The sequence below is a fragment of the Microcaecilia unicolor genome, chromosome 3, assembly GCF_901765095.1.
Source record: "Microcaecilia unicolor chromosome 3, aMicUni1.1, whole genome shotgun sequence".
NCBI classification, from domain to species: Eukaryota; Metazoa; Chordata; class Amphibia; order Gymnophiona; family Siphonopidae; genus Microcaecilia; species Microcaecilia unicolor.
In genome coordinates, this window is record NC_044033.1 from 426,665,628 (window position 1) to 426,684,261 (window position 18,634).

Sequence of the window (18,634 nt, forward strand, 5' to 3'; positions counted from 1 at the left end):
TAGTAGCAGAAGCTTGAATTGAATGCGGTACCTGATCGGAAGCCAATGAAGTGATGTGAGGAGAGGGGTGATGTGAGTGTATCGGTTCAGGCGGAAGATAAGACATGCAGCAGAGTTCTGAACGGACTGAAGGGGGGATAGGTGGCTAAGTGGGAGACCAGTGAGGAGTAGGTTGCAGTAGTCAAGGCGAGAGGTAACGAGAGAGTGGATGAGAGTTCGGGTGGTGTGTTCAGAGAGGAAAGGGCGGATTTTGCTAATGTTATAGAGCAAGAAGCGACAGGTCTTGGCTATCTGCTGGATGTGCGCAGAGAAGGAGAGGGAGGAGTCGAAGATGACACCGAGGTTGCGGGCAGATGAGACGGGGACGATGAGGGTGTTATCAACTGAGATAGAGAGTGGAGGTAGAGGAGAAGTGGGTTTGGGTGGGAAGACAAGAAGTTCGGTCTTGGCCATGTTCAGTTTCAGGTGGCCGTTGGACATCCAGGCAGCAATGTCGGATAAGCAAACAAAGTTATATTAGAAAAAAGTCAATCGTTTTATAACTTACTCCTGGACAGTGGGACCCTCTGGCTGTCGTCTGTAATCTGTGAGCTCTTATTACTCAGTCCTTGCAGAGACACGTTCATTTTCCCTTAGGGAATTTCTTCTGTGCTTCTTTCTGTGCCTACGGCAGGCGATCAGAGGTTGGATCGCACAGGTTTTGTCTTCTTACTCTTTGATCGTTGGTGGTGTTTTGTTGTCTGGCCGGGGTTCTACGCTGGCTCCGAGCAGTCGTGTGCGGTATGGGGCAGCGTGGTCTGGCCACGGGCTGCTCTAGGCCTTGCATCGCTTCGCTGATCTCCTTCGGTGGCTGCTCCTTTCTCCTGCCTTCGCAAGTCTCCTCTGCTGGCTGCTTCTTTCTTCTGCCACTCCTGCCTCTCCCGCCTGTCTTTCTCTGGCGCTCTTCGTGATCAGCGCTTTGCTTCCTTCTACCGCCAGCCAGCGTGCAGCGGAGACTTCCTAGTTGGCGATTTAGGAGTTGGGTGCAGGCGGGCTAGCGGTTAGCGATGTCGAAGGTTTTCGGCTGTCGAGTGGTCAGCGGTGCAGGAGGTGGGTGCAGATGAGCAGGTAGTTGGTGAGGTTGGTGGTGGTTGCGAGCGATCGGGAGGTTGGTGATGCTGGTGGTCGGTTCGGCGGGCGGTTGTCGTGGATCAGGGCCAGGTAGCCCGATGGTTTTTTGTTGGGGATCCTGATCAATTATCTCTCGCATTGCGGCCCAGACTAGGAGCCTGAGCGCTTTTCGGGTTTCCTGATGTCTTTTCGCTTCCTGGTGCCCAGATGCCAATCTGCCGTCAGATCTCAGCTATTAAAGCCCAGCCTTACTCTCGCTATGTTTCACAGTGAAGCCACGATGTCGAGGTAGGCCAGGAGGTAGTTGATAGCTGCGGGCAGCTTCGGAGTCGTTCGTCCGCGTTGGCTCTCAGTGAGACCGTCGTAGTCCACTCGTGATCTATGCAGTTGAGCTGTGATCTTGGTCCGTTCCGGTCCGATCTAGGATGGTCCAGGACAGTGCAGGTGACTCTTTTTCCCTAGGACCTCCGGAGCTCACCACGGAGCCTCCTACCTGGCGGCCATCTTTATGATTCAGCCCTTAGTCATTATTGTGCCCAGCTTTGCCATGCCAGGAGACAGTATTACTCTTCTATTATCTCTGAGGCTACTAACCACACTAAGTGGCTCTTTAATATTGTCTCTTGTCTGGCCACTATTAGCCCTCAGTTCTCTTATTCTGATTCTCTTTCAGCTTCTGACTTTGCTGCTAATTTCTGTAGTAATCTCTTGTGTTCCTCTTTCCCTTCCTCACCTCCTCCACTTTCGCTTCTCCTTACAGTTTCTAACCTATCCCTTTCCCTCTCTTCCTTATCATTATCCGTTCTTGGTCCCAATTCAATCTTCTCTTCCTCATTTCCTTAGAGAAGATGTTCTCTTCCATGTGCAAAACTAGTTGCACTCTAGTTTTAATTCCATCTTCCTGGTTAAAAATTAACACCTTTGGTTTGCTGCCACTTCTTTTTTTCTGTAGTTAATAATCTTCTGGTGTGGTTCCCTCAGCTTTTGGAAAGCCACCATTGTCAAGCCTATTCCCAAAAAAACATCTCTTGATCCCTGCCTTACTTCTAATTTTAGGCCTATTTTTAATTTAGCTGCCTTCTCCAAAATGACTGAGAAAATTGTACTGGCATAACTCCATCAGCATATAGAATCATCCCACTTCCTTCATCTCTTCCAGTCTGGCTTGCACTAAGGCCATTCTACAGATTGTCTTGACCTCTGTCCTTAACTATTTACATTTTTTCCTTGATCATAGCAAGTTCATTCTTTTCATTTCTTTTGACCTCAGTGCAGGTTTTGATCTTGCCAGGCATTCTTTTCTCTTAGAAAGGCTGACTACTTTGGGCATCTCTGGGTCTGCACTTAGTTGGAACTCTTTGTTTCTTATGGGAAGGTCCTTTTCTGTAGAAGTCCCTCATTCACGCTCTTCTACCCCTAAGGTTCATCAATTTCTCCAGTTCTCTTTATTATTTTTCTCGGCCCCCTTGCTTCCCTGATTCAATCAATGTCTGTTAAATTTTTACATCTATGTAGATGTTTTGTTAGATTCCTCACAGAAGCCTTTCAACATTGACCTTTTCGCCCTCTAATCTTGGCTGACTGTCAATTAGTCGAACTCTTCCAAATATGTCTCTCTCTGGATAACTGGTTAATCCTTTTTGCCTTCACTTACTCCCTCTCTTCATACTACTCGTACTACCTCCTTCAGTTAGTGTCCTCTTTCAAGTACTTCGGTGTTGTCTTGGATTCCCAATTGTCTTTCAGTTGTCACATCTCCACGGTCAGGGCTTGTTTCCAATCACTTCTTCTTAGCCGTTCATGCGCTACTCTATTACATGCCTTGGTGTCTTCACGTTTAGATATTGAAGGGTAGTGTATCAAGCCTTTAATAAGCTAAACTAAACATATGACATAGTAGATGACAGGAAAGACCTAAAGAGTCCATCTGCTGTGCTCAGCAGTCGTTCTCATTATGAATTCATGATTAAACCAACAATGAATGTGCTATAAAATACTTGATACTGGTCCTTCTTTGTTATTTCTAGGGCATAGACCATAGAAGTCCTCCTACCACTGTCCTTACGTTTCTACTACTGGAGTTGATATCGAAGCCCACTCCAGCCTATATCAATCTGTCTTTTCATATATGGAACACAGACCATAGATATCTGCCTGACACTGGCCTTAGTTCTTTGCTTCCAGGGTCACCATCTAAGCACCACTTGACACGTCAATATACATGCAGTCATTTTTTTTTTTACCATCCATTTGTGTTCATCCCATGTCTTTTGTAATTCCATAACTGTCTTTGTCTCCACTACCTCCCCCAGGAGGGCATTCTAGGCATCGACCACCCTCTCTTTAAATAAGAATTGTCTGATGTTACTCCTAAGTCTACCACCCCACAATCTGAATTCATGTCCTCTAGTTTTCTCAGAGGACAAGTGGGTTCAATTCCTATGGCAGCTTCTTGTAACCTTAACCTTCCATTGCCCCAGGTACAAAAACTCAGATTGTGAAGTTAATTACCTCTAGCGGGTGTTCTTAGAGGACAGCAGGCCAATCATTCTCATAACTAGGTGACGTCATTCGACGGAGCCCAGTGTGGATGCTGCTCAGCACTCTTTCTCTAAGAGGCCTTTGGCAGCATCCCATCATTTATGTATGCGGGTGCCTTCCCGCTCAACATGAGTGCACAAGACCAGCAATCTGCAAACAAACCTTTTCTAGAGACGGGAAGTAAGTAGAACCAGAAGGCATGAATTGAGATTGAAAGGGGGCCAACTCAGGAATAACATCAGGAAGTATTTTTTCACTGAGAAGGTGGTAGGTATCTGGAATGCTCTCCTGCGGGAGGTGGGAGAGATGAAAACGGTAATGGAATTCAAAAATGCATGGGACAAACACAGAGGAATCCTGAGTAGAAGAATCAGATCTAAAGAAGTTTAGCGGAGATTAAGTAGGAAAGCTGGTGCTAGGCAGACTTCTACGGTCTGTGCCCTGATCGAGGCTGAATAGATTTGGATGGGCTGGAGTGGAGCTATTCAGGGGCTTTGACAATAATTTCAGAAATTTTAGAACAAGGCCAGTGCCGGGTGGACTTCTAGGTCTATGCCCTAAACATGGCAAAGATAAATCAAGATCATATATACATATGATATACCACTGCATACCATATGCAATGAGTTTATCTTATTGGGCAGACTGGATGGACCATACAGCTCTTTATCTGCCATCATATACTATGAGGGCACAGCTTCTGCATGGAGACCTTAAGTCTTGGATTGTGGAAGTCAGGCAGGGCAACTTCATCTCGTTCCCCAAACCTTTAGTCACCTATCTTCACATCCTGCTTCAAGAGCGACATCAAAAGTTTTTCAGGTTCTGTGTCCTTAATATGCATTTTCCATTTAGCACCTTTCCCTTGTTTTGTACACAGCATCCAGGACCACTTGAAGGTTATGGTAACAATGGTGATGTTCCTGCACAAGACAGGGATTGTGGGTGTCCTTACATGGATGACCGGCTGATCAGGGCTGATTCAGAGTAGGAGGCAACTTGGTCAGTTACAAGGGTGATTTTATACCAAAAACAACTTAGTTTCTCCATGGTTGTGGAATACATGAGGACTGTATTTGTTTATTATTTAGGTCAGGAAGGTGTTTGACAGAAGGACAGGATGAATTAGTTATTTTCCCAGCTTTGGGCATTTTGTACACAACTTGTTTTTGAGGGCTTTGGACTACCTACAACTTTTGGGGTCCATGGTAGTGGGTTCTGGACTTTGTTCCACGGGTAAGAATCCACTTGAGGCCCCTCCAATTTCTTTACTTTGCAGACGGCCCTCCCCCTCCCCTCAGTCCTAGGTGTTCAATACTCTGCTTCCTGTTTGCAGGGTTTGTGGGTTGTCTGTATCAGACAGTGTTTATGTTTATTAAAATACTTGTTGACCTGCTATTACCGTGTACAGTGGTGGCCTAAATCAACAAACGAGGGCACCAAGAGTCAACAGTAGTAGCAGAGATTGCCTTAATATGCTGCTTGGTGGAGAATGGTCTCTTAGCAATCTCAGTGGCCCATATTGCAATATAGAGAATGTGCAATGGACTTCCTTCAACTGAGTGTTCTAGATCTGGGCAAATGGGAACTGGGGTTCCTGGCATTCCAGATACTAGTGAGTTTCTGGAAACACCAGTTTTCAATCTGATGATGTCCTTCAGGAATTCCAAGGCTGTTAGTTTTTCAGTTAAAGGAGGGAGCCAGCCATGGCCCTGGGAGGGCCTTCTGTACATTTTTCTCCATAGCTATTCATTGAGCATATGGTGTGCAGGGTTGCTAGAAATACCTCTGGTGCTCTTGGTGTCTCCAGATGGGGGACCTAGAGGCTATGGTATGGTGCTATGTGAACGCTCTTGATGGCGGGAGCTGGTGTGACTCCCTTGGGGATCAAAGCTGCTTTGAAAAGGTCCCACTCCTAAAGGAGGATCTGAATCCCTTTCGACTTATGGCCTTGCCTTTAAAAGGTGAAGATTGACAGGTTTGTGTCCATAATTCTGAAGATGCTTAGTTTTTACGTTCTTGGCATATATATTATGATGTGAAATGTTTTTTTCCCCCTCCTGATATCCTGTACCAATCTGTTTTTTTGAATCCTGGTGTCTGCATGGCATGTGGATGTTCTCTCAGTTCTGACCTTCTGCAGGGGTGTTTTCAGCATGGCCTATCTCAAAGTTTTTTTTAAGGTGCAAGTCATGGTGCTGGTTTGTTTCTAGCAGCTCTTCCCTGCACTAGCATTCATAAGTACATAAGTAATGCCACACTGGGAAAAGCCTAAGGGTCCATCGAGCCCAGCATCCTGTCCATGACAGCGGCCAATCCAGAGCTTCCCAAACGTACAGACATTCTATACATGTTATTCCTGGAATTGTGGATTTTTCCCAAGTCCATTTAGTAGCGGTTTTTGGACTTGTTCTTTAAAAAGGGGTTAGACGGTTTCCTAAACTCTGCTAAGCTAACCGTCTTCACCACGTTCTCCGGCAACGAATTCCAGAGTTTAATTACACGTTGGATGAAGAAAAATTTTCTCCGATTTGGATATTAAGGCAAAAGCATTGTCCTTTTGGAAACATGTTTCTTAGAGTAGCTTTGTCTTTCTCCAATCAAAGACAGAGATTTTGTGTGTATCAGGAGGACTTGCTTTGACCAGGACGTCAACCTCTTTGGTTTTCTGCAGGATATTTCTTAATAATCTTTTGCATAGTCTGTGGAATAAGGAGTCTTTAAAATACAGATTAATTGTATAGATTAATTCTTATGTGACTTTGAATAATCTTTAGGCCATAGTCATTTTATGCATTTTCTAGCCTGTATTAGTTAATGAGACCTATAAATTTGAGTATGTAACTGGCCCTGGCTTTGCTAATACCAGATCCATGGCTTCAGCAAAGGTAGCCTCTGCTTTACTTTGGGGAAATTAAAATCTTGATATACTTGTTTAAGTTTGAGACTCTGTGCAATTAAAGGTTTGATAAAATTCTACCGTAAAACTGTCCTATCCTGATAATTTATGAGGAATTAAGAGATTTAATTGCTTCTTGAAATTTACTTTTCTATAATTGCAGAGTTCAATTTACTTTTTTCCTCCAGATTTAACTAGGTCTCATCCAGTGTAATAAGAAATGCATTAATGTGCACAATATTACATATATAGTTTTATGAAGATTAATAGTACTCTATAAATAGACATGTTCATTATCCTTATAAATTAATTTGTGATGATTGTACAGCTTGAATTCTTTTGTTATTCCTTAGTTTAAATATTGCATTGGTGATCTTTTTTATTACTGTCTGGCTGGTATTAGTTTAAGTAAAATCTTTGCCCACTTGTTGTATCCACATGCAAATGCCAAAATTACCATTGGGTAATGGCAAAACCATTACATTAACTATTACGTAGCATGCTGAGCAGCTGCTCATGCCGTTAACACATCAACTGTACACTTATTGTGTGTGAAATGTTGCCCTTATCTAATTACTTTGCTGCACTTTGGAGCACTATGATGCTCAGAAAATAAGAACTGAGGTGGACCAAGTGACCAAGAAGATAACTGGGTCCAAAATATACCCCCAAATCACTGAGAAATCAACTCAAAATAGAAAATTCTTGTTGTTAAGCAATTCCATTATCGGAGGTGTTAACTCGGGAACATTATATGTGGGTCCCCAACCAAGTAAAATGCCGTTCAGGAACCTCGGCTAGAAGGAATAACAACCAACTACTGAATATAATTAGAGTAAAGATTCTAACACAGATATTGTAATCCACCTGAGGACAAATGATCTGGCCAACAATAAGACACTTGGCCCGCAGAGAGCTTTCCAGAAGTTGGGACTGGAGCTAATGTTTTTGCTTCAAATTGTAGCTTTGTGTGCCTATGGAAAGACTATGTAATATAGACAAGTTCAATAAATGGCTGAAAGCCTGGTGTCAGCAGATACATAGGAGGATGGGGCAATATATGGAAGAGCAAAAGGCTCTACTGTAATGATGGGTTACGTATTTCTGTGGTAGGAAAAAGGATCCTTGGGGAAAAATTCAGACAGTATGTTTCTAGGTATTTAAACTAGGAATTGGGGGTGACAGTAGGAAGCAATAGCATTCAAGAAATCACCCCCCAAAATAGCAGAAGTGCAACAGAGGGGCTGACTCCCATGAATGGGATGCAACTATACCGGGCTATAATCTTTTTAGGAGGGCTAGGGCAGGCCGAAGGGGTGGAGGAGGAGCATTTTGTGTGAAAGACAGTTTTAAAGAGGTTAAAATGCAGGAAACCTGAAGAAAACAGGAAGTGATATGGATCGTCCCGGAAAGAGAAGATGGAATCTGTGTCCACATGAATACAAACCTCTGGTGCAAATAGAGAAGCTGGACAAAGATCTGATCAAAGAGATCCATATGCCGGTTTGAAAGGGAAGCTGCTGTTGCTGGGAAATTTCAACTTGCCCAGTGTGGATTGGAATTTCTCATCTGCAGAATTGGAAAGAAACAAAGAGATCATGGATGCTTGCCAAAGTGTTCTGCCTAGACAAATGGTAGCAGAACCCATAAAAGGAAACCTTTATGGTTCTCCATATAAGTGTCTGAAAAAATAAAGTCAAAAGAGGCAGCATTCAAGAAATACAGAAGAACATAGGAAGCGGAGCACAGAAAAGATTACCGGGTAAAACTCGGACACAAAGAAGGAAGTGTGGTTAGCAAAAGTAGAGGTGTAACAAAAAATGGCTAAAGAAATTGAGAGGTGTCAACTTTTTTCAGATACGTTTGTGAAAGGAAAAAGGCTAGAAATGGAAGTGTAAGACTGAAAGTTGCTGACTGCCGCTGTGTGGAGAGTGACTCGAAGAAAGCAGATGTGCTAGACAAGTACTTCTGTTTTGTGTTCATGGAGAAAATCCTGGAGAAGGACCACTGCTGGCTGCCAGGAGTTATATATATGGGAATGGAGTAGATATACATAAATGTTTTCTTCTGTGAATGGTGCAACAACTTGAAAAACTGAACGTATACAAAGCTATAGGGCTGGATGGGATACATCCTTGAATAATGAAGGAAATCTGAGAATCCTGGTGGGACCGCTTAAGGATTTATTTAATAGATCCTTGAAGATGGAAGAGGTTCCATGGGATTGGAAAAGAGCGGATGTAATCCTGCTTCACAAAAGTGGGGTCAGGGAAGAAGTGGGAAATTACAGGCCAGTAAGCTTCATTTTGGTGGTTGGAAAACCAATGGAAACTCTGCTGAAGGAAAGGATAGTGAACTTCCTAGAAGTTCGTGTCACATCTTTCTTTTCTCACCAGCTTTTTAACCCTTACTCAGCAGTACTAACTGTTGGTTTATGTAATGGGTGGATATTGCACAGTAGACGGTGTTACTGTCCATGCCAACTTAACATCTCATTAATCAAAGAGATGGAGTGGTATGAATTTACACCAGTTTCATCTCTATGCTTTTTGTGTAGTAGCACTGTTGTGTCTTAAAGCTCATCTGCTGCCCTAGGGTTCTCTTCCAAATGTTGGAAGATCACCTTCAGCAGGAGGGAAATCGCCTCCTTGAATTTCTTATAAAATTCAGCTGTGTTTCTATCAAACTCAGCACTTTCTATTCTGTAGCCCCCTATTGCCTCGTGCACCTCCATCAGCAATATAGGCGTGCACAACACTTCCTGTTTCTCCCCATCCTATTCAGACACTCCTGATAGGCCTTTGCTGAAGGGCCCTCTCTTGCAACATAAAGTTCTTTAAAATGTCAGTAATGCCACTGGTTCCTAATGTTCCGTTGGTGATGGGGGTGGATGGGCCTGCGATTCTGGTGATTGTTGTCTCCAGGTGTCACTGGAGCTGGGAACAGGTGAGTTGGGAGATTTGCAGCAGCCTCACACGCCTTAGGTGCTGATCTCATGGGTTATTTTGCCACAGGACCACCAAAATCTGGTGCAGTCTGGGGTTGTGCAGGGGCCAACAAGTCTGGTGGCTAGTGTGGCCCTTGCTTCTCTAAAGGAGGAGCCTTGGAAAGTCCAGGAAAGGCCCTTCAGAACCTGGGGCCCCTGCTGGTACAGACCCTCACTGATTGTTTCAACAGGATAAGAACGTAACATAAAAACATGTGCTACTATACTGGGATGGACCGATGGTCCATCAAGCTCAATATCCTGTTTCCAACAGTGGCCAATCCAGGTCACAAGTACCCTGGCAGATCCGAAAGAGTAAAACAGATTTTATGCTGTTTATCCTAGAAATAAGCAGTGGATTTATGGCTTATGGATTTTTCTTTTACGAAATTATCCAAAACCCTGCTAGGTTTTTTTTTTTTTTTTTAAATAGTCCTAGTATTTTTGGAAAGGGTAAACAAGCAATTCACGTCTACCCATTCCACTCCACTCGGTATTTTCATAGACCTTTGTCATATCTCCCCTCAGCCGTCTCTTCTCTAAGCCGAAGAGCCCTAGTCACTTTAGCCTTTCCTTATAGGGAAGTCATCCCATCCCCTTTATTGTTTTCATCACCCTTCTCTGTACCTTTTCTAATTTCCTAAATCTATTTTGAGATGCAGTGACTAGATTTGCATACAGTTTTCGAGATGCGGTCACACCATGGAGCGATACAAAAGCATTATAACATTATCATTTTTGTTTTCTATTCCTTTCCCCAATGTGGAACCTCGCATCACGTTGCTATAATATGGGTTCCTCTTCCAACATGCATCACTTTACACTTGCTTACGTTAACCGTCATTGCCATTTGGATGCCGTCTCCCAGTCTCGTAAGGTCCTCTTGCAATTTTTCACAATCCTCTTGCAATTTATCAACTTTGAATAACTGTGTCATCAGCAAAATTTAATTGTCTCCCTAGTTAATCCTGTCTCTGGATAATTTTTAAGTATGTTAAAAAGTAGTGGTCCCAGCACAGAACCCTGGGGCACCCCATTCTCTACTCTTCTCCATTGAGAATACTGACCATTTAAACCTACTCTTTGTTTTCTATCTTTCAACCAGTTCTTAATCCACAATAGGACATTATCTCCTATCCCATGACTTTATAATTTCCTCAAGAGTTGTTCATGAGGTACGTTGTCAAATGCCTTTTGAAAATCCAGGTACACAATATCGACCAGCTCACCTTTATCTACATGTTATTCACTCCTTCAAAAAAGCGTAGTAGATTGGTGAGGCAAGATTTCTCTTCACTAAATCAATGTTGGCTTTGTCCCATTAACTTTGTATATGTTCTGAAATTTTGTTCTTTATAATAGTTTCTACCATTCTGCCAGGCACAGATGTCAGGCTTACGGGTCTGTAATTTCCCAGATCACCTCTGGAGGACTTTTGGACTAGCCCTTGGCTAAGCAGGAACACCTTCAGAGGTGCAAGGTGGTCTTGAGGTCTAAGGTTGGGCCAAAGCCCCAGTCTTTGTGTGTAAATGAATTAGAGTGCTGTGTGAGAGCTTGGACACTGAGTGGGCTTTAGTCCTGTCTCTGTCCTCAGGGGAGGATGGGTAGGTTGATAAAATTGCAAATGAACAGGGCTCCCCTAGAGGGAATATGAAAGCTTTCTCCTGAGGAGGAGGATGATTCTTCAGTGGTCAACTTGTTTTTGATTGATCAGGTCTCATGACTGCAAGGTAGATTTGGACTTCAAGCAAGCATTTGGTGCTGCACCGCACTGCTTTGGGTCAAGGCATTGGTGTGTGGTAGTTATGTGGTAAAGGTGCAACAAATTCTTGTCTTCACTGGAGGTGGCACACTTGGAGACTGGAGCAACCTTTCTGGCCAGTGTCCTTTATGATATGGTCAGTGGCCTCTCAGGTGACGACAAGGATGTGCTGGGCTATGACATTGGTCAGTGGACTTGGCCTCAAAGTCATGTTTGAGCAAGCTCCCCTTTCTAAGTTTCTTGTTTGGTAATGATTTCAAGAAGCTTATTAAGGACTTAGATGAGTCTAGGCCACAGCAGCTTCCTGAGGATAAGAATAGGTCTTCATCTCATGGCTTGGGGCTGAGAGCTCAGATGAAGGATTGGGTTTGTTACTTTCAGAGTAGAAGAGCGTCAGCTATTATGTTGAGGGGTCAGAAGGGGCTGCTCTTTGTGGATGGAATGGTATGAATTGGAGGCTCTAGTGAGAATTTAGGGCTCACACCAAGGTGATGCAGGTAGAGGATTGCTTCTCTTTTTTTGCATCAGGAGTGGGCCCTTTTCACCTAATCTCCTCCGTCCAATGGGCTGTCAAAGTCATTCACCAGGGATACACCTTAAAGTTTACAGAACCTATCTCAGACTCCTTTATGGTGTCTCCCTGTGGTTTGAGGGCATTAGTCAAATTGCAGTGCATCTGCTCATCCCAAAACATAATCAAGGGAAAGCTCCATTATTCCATTTATTTCGTGTTTCACAGGAAGGGTGGCTTCTTTCAGCACATTCTTGACTTCAAATGAGTAAACAAATCTCTGTGTGCTGCACTTTTGTATGGAGATCTTGAGGTCTGTGATCTTTTCAGTCAGGTTGGGGGAGTTCCTTATGTTTTTAGGACCCTTTAGAGGCTTACTTCCCTATTCAAGTCAGGGCCAAGCACAAAAGTTTCTTTCATTTCTGTGTTCTGGGCACATACTTTCAGCTTCAAGCCCAGGCTAGCCACAGCCATGAGGATCTTTTCAGAAGTGATGGTGGTCATTGTCACATTTGTTTGCAAGCTGGGAATTTTAAGTTTATATTTTAGCTACTGGCTGATCCATGCTTATTTGGAAGTGCTGCTTCTTTTGTATTAGCTAGGATGGGTGATGAACTATGCCAGGAATTAGTTTATTCCCTCCCAGGAGCTGGAGTTCCTATGAGTCCTCAGGAAAGGATGCAGAAGCTGGTGGTCCAGAAATGAGTGTTCTACACACAAGAGGCCACACAGATTTAGGATTACCTGTAGCCCCTGTGGTCTATGACAATGAAACTGGATGCAATTTTATGGGTGAAGGCCCATATGATGCTGCAGTGGGTATTGCAGTCCTGCCCTCCCCCCCCCCCCCCCCCCCCCATATCCCGGGAGTTCAAGGTCATGATCTCACTTGCAAGGGGCCATTGGAGTCATCTGTCATGGTGTGATTTGCCAATTTGTTTTCTCAGTCGGGATTCCACATGGATTCTCCAGAGTAGGTGGTTCTGACACCAAAATGAGCCTGGGCGGCCCATTGCCTGGGTCAGATTGTACAAGAGTGCTGATCTGCACAGGAAGTATAATCCTCTGGAATTGAGGGCCATTCATTTGGCTTTCCAAGACATATGTTTGTTGCTACAGGAGAAGGCAGTGCGGATACTGTCCGTCCATACAATGGCAGTGGCATTCCACAGCAAACCAGGCAGAACCGGGAGTGCAGCTGTGGTGAAGGATGTCAGCTGAATTTTCGGGTGGGTGGGCAGATCATATCTAGTGGCAATCTTGCTGGCCCACATTGCTAAGATGGACAGTGTACAAGTGGACTAACTCATTAGACATTCTCTGGATGAAGGAGAGTGGAAGTTGAGCACCTCAGCCTTTCAGATGCTTTGGATTGGTGGGAGCTCTCACTATTAAACCTAATAGCAAAGTGCAAGAACACAAAATGTTCTCTTCAGCTGCAAGAAGGATTGGGATGACAGGGATTGAGGCACTGCTCCAACCCTTGCTGGAACGAGAACCCTTTATGTATTTCCACTGTTCCTTTGATTGGTTGGGTCCTTGGTAAGGTGGCAAAACACCTGTTTCTGGTAATCATGGTAGCTCCACACTGGCCCTGAGATTTGTGGTATTAGATCTGATCCACTTGTGGTGAGGTCTCTGGTTTGTTGCCAAGGGGGCTGGTCTACTGTGACAGGGTTCGGGGATGATGGAAGATCTGAATCCCTATTGGCTCACAGCCCAGCCCTTGAGAGGTGGAACCTGAAATGCAGAGGATACCTGGCTTCCATGACTGCGTCCTTACTCAGAGCCTGCAGGTCTTCTACGTCACTGGCATATGTCTATGTTTGGCAAGCCTTTGAGAGCTCGTTTACAGATCAGTGCCTCTCTCTGTAATATGTAGACCTTGCCTTATTTGAGGATTTTTTTTTTTGCAGGGAATTTTTGACTAGGGTTTGGCCCTCAACTCCGTACAGGTAGCAGTGCTCACATGGGATAGGTAAATGGGCTTCCTTGGTGGCTCAGGTAGATGTGGGTCAATTTTTGTATGCAGTGAAACAGATTTGTGTGCCATTGCATGGGGTCATGCTACCTTGGGAACCTTAACTTAATCCTCCATGCTTAGACAAATCTGCTTTTGAGCTCTTGAAGTATGCTTCTCTGAAAGATTCATCTTTGAAGATGATTTTTCTGATTGCTATATGCTTGGCCAGGAGAGTTTTCAAGTTACAGGTCCTTTTCTGTAGGGGACTTCTCTTTATTCTCAGCTGACATGGTTTCCATTCATATGATGCCTGCCTTCTTACCTGAAGTAATTTCTTCCTTTTATGTGAATCAGGTGGTCTCACTTCCAGTCTTCAATAAGAAAGCAAAATAAAACATGACCCAAATGCTTCATAAGCTGGATGTTCACAGAGTGGGATGTTCCTTCCAGAAGTCTGATAGGTTCTTTGTTTTTTTTCTTGAACCATGGTAAAGGTGGAACAGCCTCTAAAAACCTCTATTGCACATTAGATCAAGCTGGTGTCACGTTTTCAAGGCAGTGGCAGGCAAAACCACCCCACACAGGGATAAGGCAGAACTCTGACAGGGCCAGCTAGACTTCACCCGCACTTGACCACCGTTCCTCAGGAGTTGAGCCCCTGGGTGCAGGTGGCCGGCAGGACTTACTGGACAGGGCAGGAACTGGAAATCAGGATACACACAGGGTCTAGAATACACAGGGAGGCTGGGCAGAATACTAGACTAGGACTCTAAGACAGACAAGAGACAGAACTGAAAGCTGCAAGCAGCCACTGAAACAGGGAACAACGCTGATAGACAAGAGACAGAACTGAAAGCTGCAAGGCAGCCATTGAACAAGAAACACAGGCAACTAAGAACTAGACAAAGACATACAAACAAGAAACAAGACTGGGAAACAAGCAATACAGAGCAAGAGGCTACACAAAGACTAAACTAGAATCAAGCAAGAATTACAGACTATAAACTGGACTAGGCAGAAGTGCACCAGCACCCCAACATACCAGGGACCTTAGATGATGCAATGGCAAAGCAGAGAGTTTCCAAATGGCTAATAAGCCCAGCAGCAGCTGAGATTCAGCTGCAGCAATCACCAGGCAGCTACGGGTGCTGTGCAGGCTCAAACAAGACAAGCAAGTCTGGCAGGCCAGAAGATCCGGACTGGACTGGGCTGAAGTCTGGATCGGGAAACAGCACACAGACAATCCAATGCAGCCACCAGGTCTGGCCACCAGAGGGCGAGGGGAGCACAAACCAAGAAGCAGGCAGAAAGCATACTGAAGCATAGAGAGGCTCAGCATACACAGGTGCCACACAGAGGAGCAATCAGACCATGCTGGAAGCAGCCAGCACACAGAGACAGAAATGGAGCTAACTTAGAAAGACCAGACAGAAGCCAGCTTAGAAGCTGACCGCCAGAAATAAGGTAAGCCTGAGAGGGGTCACGACCACAGACGTGACAGCTGGCTATTGAGGTGGCTTTTATCTTTAGCTGAAGGAGACGTATATGTTTGTTTGAGAGCTGGTGTGAGGGCTCAAGTGACTTCTTGGATGGAGTCTCGGGCAGTCACAGAGGCAGCCATTTGTAGGTTGGCAACATGTTTGTTGCTGCTTTCTATTGTAAAGCACTACAAATTTGACATTTAGGTTATGGGCAATTTAAAATTTTGACTTTGATTCGTGGAGGAGTGGCCTAGTGGTTAGGGTGGTGGACTTTGGTCCTGGGGAACTGAGGAACTGAGTTTGATTCCCACTTCAGGCACAGGCAGCTCCTTGTGACCCTGGGCAAGTCACTTAACCCTCCATTGCCCCATGTAAGCTGCATTGAGCCTGCCATGAGTGGGAAAGCGCGGGGTACAAATGTAACAAAAAATAAATGACTCTTCTCACTTGTTTTCCATCTTATTTATCTTCATTAGTTATTCATTATAGACTTTTACGTACTTTACGCTCTTCCTTTGGGCATCAGTTAAGTGTCCCAGCTCTTCCATGTACACGACTCCAGAATACTCATTGCTCGGTTTTCTTTTATCTTGGCCTGCACCTTTGGAATCTTCTCCCTTCAGATATACGTGCTGAACAATCATATCATCGTTTCAAACTCTCCTTAAGATGCATCTCTTTAATAATGCTTTAGTGCTGTCACATAGATTTGGCAACCAAAACATTCACATTTCAAATTTTGAATGCAAAATAACTAGAAAACCGAAAAAAGTTTCTTGAAATAAATCTGCCTGATCCCATTGAGTCAAATTGCTTACTTGCTACAATTTGGGACTGGTGTTTATACTCTGAAAATTAGCCATTGCCTGGACATAGATTTGGCAGTCATCTCAGCGCTTCAGTGGCGGCTCTGGCTTTTATGTCTTTTATCTATCTCTTTACCTATTTATTTTCTTCCTTTATTTCCTTTTCTCTTTGCTTTGAATTGTTGTTGTTCCTTTCTCATTGTTTTTATTGGATTTTAATGATTGTGAACCACCAAGTGATAATAAACTAAACTAATGCCTTTGACAGAATGATGCTGTGGGGACCTTATTATTCTCCAGCCCTGAGGGCTTTGGCACATCCCATGAGTGTGGACAGGTCTAACAGGAAGAAAATGAAAGTGAAATTTTGTCTACATGATAATATCCTTTCATTGAGTTCTACTAGACAAGTCCATGGCCCACCAAGGAAGATGGTGAGGTACTAGGGAGTCTTTCAGAGTCTGACTGCCCTTTCAGATCTTCAGGGTCTAATGTTCTCTCATTCTTTATTTCTCTGTAGTCTTCAGAAGCTTCCCTTATTGGAGTTTGTTTTCATATGTTTGCCTATAAGTTCCTTTTGTTTCATTGGTGGCTTTGGCATTTGCAGAGTGACATGTTCTAGGCTGCACCACTTTTTATATCCATGATGTCTATCATTGGAAGAGTTCAAATGATCTGCCTCCATCCGCTGGTAGGGTGACATAACCCATCAGTCTTGCAGTCTCTTAGCACTGCTTTGAGTGTTTTCCCCACATAGGGTCGGATCGAAATCCAAGGAACTGTGTGCTATTTTAAATTATCATATTAGATCTTTTATCAGTGTCACAGATTCCCAACTTCCTAGTATTAAGCTAATTCATTATCTTTGTGGTGTTTTGTGGTGGGAGGTCCCTTTTAAATATTTTTTTAAGTTATCATATTTTTACTAATGCCAAATAAGGATAATACTTTTAAGAAGAACAATCAGTGATATCTAACTGTGAGATAAATCTAGTCAGAGGCACCTGGTAGGCTAGTTCCATAAGGGAGATTCTATGGTCAGGCCTGCCTGTTGAAATCCATGCTGCGTGTCCCACTGTGCTTCAGGATAGTTAGAAATCCAGAACTAGCTTAAAGCTGTCTCTAGCAATCAGCTGGAACTGGTTATTCCGTTTGGTGCTCAAGTTAAAAGAATGTAACTGATTTGCTTTCTTAAAAATATGTCGCTGATAATTCTTAGCAGTTGGTTCAATTGTTAATCAGCATTGTGCTTAAATTCTGAACTCGTACAGGATTTGCTACCTACCTATGATACTAGTTAAAGCAACCACTTTAATTGCCTTCAAAAGTTGTATACATGCCTGTTGTTGAAACATAAATATGTAGAACAATATGTATGTGTTGTTTTAAATATTGTAAATGCTTATACTGCTTTTTTTTTGTTGAGAAGGACAGAACACAAAATTACAATGTTTTAAAAATTCTATTTACTTTTTATAGGCAAATAGTTTTCTGGGAGATTTTAGTTATGCCATTGCTGGGCTGATCTTTCTAGAATACAAAGCAAGTAGTCAGTGGTCAGCGGAATTACTTGTCATCAATTACCGTGGACAGCTAAAGAGTTATCTAATCAGGTAAGAAGAAACTGTGAGCATCTAGGATATCTCTGATATATTTGCTAACTGTTTAAAAGTACTTTTGTTTTCGTTATATACAGGTAGTACAAAATAGACTGGATTGTGTTTTTTTTTTTCTTGTTTGCTTAGTGTTGGAACAAACCAAAGCTACCAAGAAAATCACAGTTTTAACTTTGGCCTCTATTACTGTCATGGAATAACTACAGCGATATATCATCCAGGACACAGGTAACACTTTTCATGAGTTATCTCTTTCATGACTGACAGCTCTATGAACTGAACATTTCTATTTGTTCTTTATTGGTTTGCTCAATCTGAGTATGAGCATAAAAAATAGTGCCAGTATTCAGAGCCACAGCTGCCACATAAAAGGTAAGCAGATGCTTTATCCTGTTATCTTTATATCTTTATACCTGATATTCAGCGGCCCTGAACATGCAACCCTGAAGTTGAATAGATAATGCATGTGTTAGGAATGTTTATGCAGTCCCTCTAAATGGATAAATTTATCTGTGCAGCTGCCGAATATCGCCGCTGTTGGGCTAAAGTTTGGCCTTGCCTTGCCTCTCCTGTTGTTCCTAGCCACAGTTTATCCATAACTTGGTGAAAACATTGAGTGGTGACAATATAAGTAACTTTGAACGTCAAAATATTCTGAAATTTATATAGTGCCAGTCCAAATACACACATTTCCACAGTAGAGTATGGTATAACATTTCAAATACAAACTGCGAAGACACCAGCTTGAATATTCTGGTATGTATGGATGGATGGATGGATGGCGGATATTCAGCCTTACACAGCAAAACACAGAAGAACAGTAGCCCTCACAGTCACAAAGACTGGTCCCACACAGCAAGGCTGACAAAAAAGAACAACTAGATGATGTCCAACATAAAAGGAGTTTATTAAAGCATCCAGAAGCTCGACATGAGTCATGTTTCGGCCACACTGGCTTG

At 43.3% G+C, this 18,634-nt stretch overlaps 1 protein-coding gene across 1 annotated transcript in view; it reads left to right on the plus strand.

Annotated features, from left to right (window-relative positions):
- NBAS (NBAS subunit of NRZ tethering complex) overlaps positions 1-18,634 on the plus strand; it is an 892,343-nt gene that overhangs the window by 67,775 nt on the left and 805,934 nt on the right. Inside the window, exons 8-9 of the mRNA XM_030198850.1 lie at positions 17,539-17,672; positions 17,805-17,903. Coding sequence (XP_030054710.1) covers positions 17,539-17,672; positions 17,805-17,903 — 233 coding nt within the window. The remainder of the gene's footprint in view (positions 1-17,538; positions 17,673-17,804; positions 17,904-18,634) is intronic.